The 5,831-nt window shown below is 32.7% G+C and overlaps 1 protein-coding gene across 1 annotated transcript; it reads left to right on the top strand.

The window, feature by feature from the left end:
• Nucleotides 1-608: 608 nt before the first annotated feature.
• Nucleotides 609-4,532, top strand: LOC110035620 (ankyrin repeat domain-containing protein EMB506, chloroplastic-like; the record flags this gene model as incomplete). Its single annotated transcript, XM_020739879.1, has 6 exons — nucleotides 609-716; nucleotides 1,171-1,269; nucleotides 1,362-1,460; nucleotides 1,558-1,656; nucleotides 1,744-1,842; nucleotides 4,287-4,532. Coding segments are annotated over 6 exons (609 nt in total), but the record flags the coding sequence as incomplete, so codon positions are not given.
• Between the last annotated feature and the right edge of the window lie 1,299 nt (nucleotides 4,533-5,831).

Raw genomic sequence — 5,831 nt, forward strand, 5'->3', positions numbered from 1 at the left:
TGATGAATATAAGCTGCTGTGTATAGTATTTTCAAACATAAATACTTGAGTATTAATAGGATAGTGTTTACATCTGTAATCTTATATGTTCATGTTCTCCCACATCACTAAAAGCGCAAGTTTCGATTTCTCTCATAATTTATTGATGTACTGCCGTTTCTCAAATAGTTACAACGGTGCAAGACCAGAAATTTTGATTATGTATCTGTTCTGGAAATATTTTAGGCGCATTTACATACATACCACCCAATTTTTATGTCCGTACATATCTAAAGCTTAACTTTTGTTTTTACAATTTTACCACCCAAATCTTAAATATCACATAACAAATACCATTATTTTAAACTTTAAAAAGTGAACACATTTTCATGCGTGGATAAGGTGCTATTTATGTAAAAAATGAAGTTTAGGTGATAGATATGTAAATACATAAGAATTGAATGTTATGCATGTTAATCGTGCATATTTTTTTGAGACAACATAAGCAAGTTTGCAAATGCAGGATGCTACTGACACAGTAACAGTTCTATAAAGTTTGAACATACCTCAGAAACTACTTGGCAGTTTTTTTCTTTTTTCGCTCTTTCTTCTTGTGCATGCTCTATTAGATAAATTGTTTTGATTTTGGTTCTTTAGAGGTGGAGCAGCTGCTGGAGCCAGAAGAAAGAGACATTTTGCAGCAGAACGAAGTCCCTGATATTAGCAAAATCTCAACTGTTAAGTATTTTTAGCCAAAGAATTTGTATTAATTTTATTCTGATGCTTTACTGAATGATTTACACAGGCTGAACTTGATTGCTTAAAATTTTATAATGAAAAATGATAGCAAATTATTATATATATATATATATATATATATATATATAGAGGGGGTTCATATATACACTTTTTATATCTATACCACCCAAACCTTTCATATCACATAAAAAATACCACTATTTTAATTTTTTAAAAACTTAAGCACACAATTTCATGCTTAGTTAAAGTGGAATTTATGTAAAAATTGAATTTTCGGTGTTAGATATGGTAACGCATAAGAATTGAGTGGTAAGCATTTGAATCTTCCTATATTTTTTTTATAAACACCTTAATAAATAAATCTAGTCGGAGTGGTTCCTTAATATCATAAACTTTAATTCTTCTAACTCTTAAATTTTCTACCTAGTGCAGAAGAAATGGAACCTATTTCATTCACTGGGATTGTCGCTTCAGATACATTTGATGGACAAACTTCTCGAACTCGGTTGGGATATTGATTCTGCTGATAAGGTTTGTCCTTTGACCTTTAGTTAATCCTCTGACTGATTATTATAAGTTTTTATTTTAAGAAAGACTGAACTGTATGTAGGTTTGTTGTACAGGATGGCTATACTGCTCTTCACAAGACAGTGATGGGAAAAAAGGAGGCTGTTATCAGCCATCTTTTAAGAAAAGGTGCAAATCCTCTTATTAGGGACCGGGTAATGATTTAAGAATCTTAATTTTGAAAAAAGCTTAATAAATACATTGTTTTAAATGTTATAATAATATGCTTATCTATTTCCATTTTTTGATCAGAATGGTGCCACTGCTTTGCATTATGCAGTTCAAGCTGGTGCTATGCAAACTGTGAAGTTGCTGATCAAGCACAAGGTGGATGTCAATGTTGCTGATAATGTGGGTTGCCCAATATTTAATTATTTTTTATTTATGTAGGAATTTGATGCATGTTAAAACATAATCATAAGGAATTGATGATTACAGGATGGCTGGACACCGCTCCATATTTCTATGCAGAGTAGATCCAGGGATATTGCAAAAGTTTTATTAGTTAATGGTGCTGATAAATCAAGAAGAAACAAGGTTTTATTTGCAGTATTTACTTTTTTATCCATGACATTTACTTATTTTATTTATTTTTATTGATGAAGATTGGCAAATCTTGATTTAGAGGCAAATAAATCATGACTTGTAATTTGTTCTTGTTTATATTTTTTGAAAAGGACGAGGGATTTGACTATACTGGTGAAAGCTTCATGGTTTGCACTTTTTGGATGGTTAAATCACACTATTTGTGTTCATTTTAGTTTTCTAATAACTATTAGTATGCTATATTTGCTTATTAAAAAGTTTTGCTCATGATATGGTTTAAACCTTATTTTGATCAGCTCCTTTCACGCCGCTCGGTCGCCAGCTTATTAAATTGTCTGGAGCCCTATTCATAGTGGGTGAACTAAATGCTCATTGTGGGTTCAAATTTATGAAAAAAATTTATTGAAATTGAAAGAAAGGATTATATTCTTTCCAGGTTTTGATTGTGAAGATTTCAGTATTATTAACTTGCCAACATCATGGCCTCTTTTAGTCCTATAGTGTAGTTGGTCATGCATTATTACCATGGATATTACAGTCAACACCACATTTTGTTCGTTACCAAAAGTCAATAAACATTTATCATATCATCAATCAAACTTCATATTAGAGAGATCAAGGCCTTGAAATCCACACCATTGGATATAAATTCATATCACAACCATGTATCAGTGGCTTTGAATATTTTTTTCTATTTTGTTTGATTTTCTATCAAAATTATAAATTTAAAGTTATTATTAATTATGGTGTAATTACCTTTAAATTTGACCTTATTTAGCTCCTTAGTTAAAGATAGGATTTTCTTCATTCTTGTAAAAATTTATTCAAGAGTACATTAGATCTTAACGATGTTGTAATTGCTTCTGAAAAGGCCCGAATTCAACGATAAATTTAACCAACAAATCTCTCACGAAACTTCCCCTCTTTTTTCTCCCCATAGTCGACATTGTTAACATTGCAAACCAGTAGACATTAGATACTATACCAACAATGTACTGTAACAAACATTGTAGAAATTATAGCAAACGATATTACTTACTATATAACATGTCTAGTGTTTATTCAAGCACTTATAAGGGAGAAACTATAAACTATATTGTTATTTTAAAGCTATCAACATTTTTGTATGATGTATAGTGGAGGAAAACATCAAAGGGGTAAAAAGAGGTAAATCTTTCTACAACAAGAAAACTCAATTCAGAGATTGGTCTACTCATCAAATTTATATCATGATTTTATGGTGATTAGGGGTTGTTCAAGCAAACTCATATGTTGAGAATTCTACCAAATGTATTATGTTGAGGGTTCATAGAAAAAGTAGTGCAGTATGAGGCGAGACTCCATATAATCTATGCAGGAATAAACAACAAATAAATATTTTAAATATAAAAAAATTAATGTACCCAGAACATTTTTTTTTTATTTTAAATAAACTTGTTATATTTAATCGATGATCTCAACCAGACCACCAGAGTGAAATCCTCACTTGAATGGATCATATTTGTTGAATTCTAATGGTTTTCTTTTTTTGTGGAGACTATTGCCTAGTGATTTTCATGACATTATTGAGATCAAAGGTGGTGTTAGCAAGGATCCATACACAATCAGATCATCAATCGCACTTCATATAAAGGGTGATCACACCTTGAAAAATAGACAATCATATCAAAGTTAAATCACATCAGAATAAAGATGATCTTGAATTTCCAAAATTATTTCAGATAAATCTAGATTTGAAGTTTAAACTATAGATTGCGATATTTGATACTTATCATTAAATTTGAACTTGCCTAATTTATTATTTATTGATAAGATTTTCTCCCCTTGTGGAGTTTGTTTTTAATGGATTAGATTCTATCTTTGTTATATCATAGGCAGTGTTTGGCCGCGAATTTACGTTCAACAGGATTTATCAAATCTAGTGAAATCGGATTTATCTAACCTTCTGCGGACCTCGTGAGCGACGATGAGTGACATCCCGTAAATCCGCCTCGCAGTGGGATTTAATAAATCTGGATTTGCGCTGTAAAATAAATGAAACATGGAGAATTCGACAGAATGTGAAAGATTTTGAATTAATGGAGCATTGAATTAAATTTTTGCTTTTTTTTTTAATTTTTGGTGGGATTCAAATTAAATCCATGGCTAAATCCCGTTACTACTAAACACCCCCTTAATTTACAAGATTGAATTCTGCAGTGATGCTCTACAGCGCCGTTTTAAAGCATTGTTTATGTTTTTCACTGTAGAAAAAAAAACCTTATACAAATTTATCTACAGCAAGGGAAATCAATTAAAATATAGGCCTATGCATCAACACCCCATCAAAAAAATTTGATTTTTATTCTATTTTATCTTCCAATATTGATTATTTTTTTAGTTTCATTGTGCATTTATCATAAATTATTAGAACTTTCTTTGGAAAAATTTTGTAGGATGGAATGACACCTCTCGATCTCAGCTTGTGCTATGGGAGGGACTTCAAGTCTTATGATCTGGCAAAGCTACTCAAACTTGTTCCTGCAGACAGAGATTTTTGAAAAGAGTTTGTGTATTTTTTCACTGCACTCTTGCGGCGAGATAAATCAAATTGTGTAAATTTATGTTTAGTTTCTGTTTTCTCATCTAACATAATTTTTGTGTAAAATTTATGTTCCTTTTAACAGTTTGAAAGTAAATAGGATTTGTTTATGGAAATATGTTTCATATTATTTTTTGAAGTCATTTCACTGTTTTATTTTATGTAATTTAGGCATTGAAGAGACGAGTTACGATAAAATGGTATATTTTCATTTGAACTGGCCATGTTGAGAAATGTAAACATTAGAATTAACACAACCATTGACGTTCTTGAAACAACAGTATGACTTGAGCTAGTTGTAATATCTTAAACTTTCTAAATCTTCATCTATAGGATCTGATTACTAATTCTTAAACTGACACAATGGAGATAAAAGAAAATCTTTGCACTGTATTTGCGACAGAAGTGCTTTGTGCAAGTGAAGAAGGAAGAATAATACTTGGATGCATTCTCCCCGCAATAGGAGGTTAGGCAGATAGGAGAGAGCTAAGATTAGAAGCTGTTAGGGAGACTTTGATTTTAGATGATTTGAAATAGACAAGATGGGATTGTAGAATATCGAAGTTTCTCCCCGCGTCCTTGGCAAATCAGACTCTTTCATTCTTGGGAGCTCTAAGAAGCAAGGCCTAAGTGAGATGAGCGTAGGTTAGGTTAGCTATCAACTAAGTTAGGAGGCTGGAAAGAGTCAATACGGCTAACTTTCTTTTAGTGTAATTCTGATCTCTAAATTGTCTACCAGCATTGTCAACGTCCTAGGAGTGATTGCCCGACAGTCATATGACCTAACTGGTATCAAATTGAATAGATTTCTTTCATAAATCACCCATTTCATTTTTACTCTACAGTCATAAGACCTGACTGGTATCAGAAGATGTACTGGGAGAAGAAAAGTAACCGAACGTAGTGTCAAGCACTTAGTCCCCATCTACATTCCTTCTTGCACTATAGGCCAATCTGGCAGCGTCATTTCATACCATCAAGTCGTTCCATACCCACATGCACTTACAAGGGCTGATGCATCCCTCACTTCGTACAGATATATCACGTCATCGAATCTCTAAACTCCCATCCTCTATCAGAACTCCCATATACTCATCTCCATAAAACATGTCCGCCCGTATAAACCAAGTCTAACTCTTATGCATAGTCAAACCCCACTCCACGGTTTTGAAGCAACCTTCTAGAGCTAAACTAATAGATATGTAGAGCTAACCACTAACATGGGGATACCTACAGGTATGATTACTTTTCAATGGCAAGGGAGGTGCTTAGCTAATTACGCTATGGGACAACACGAAAGCGGAAGAATAGCTAATAACACTGTAAGTCGCTTCCATGGACTGAGAGTTTGTTTGGCGCAGTTGCAGCTTCTCAGCTTTTCAGCTGCAGCTGCACTGCC

Source organism: Phalaenopsis equestris, unplaced genomic scaffold, assembly GCF_001263595.1.
Source record: "Phalaenopsis equestris unplaced genomic scaffold, ASM126359v1 Scaffold198585, whole genome shotgun sequence".
NCBI lineage: Eukaryota > Viridiplantae > Streptophyta > Magnoliopsida > Asparagales > Orchidaceae > Phalaenopsis > Phalaenopsis equestris.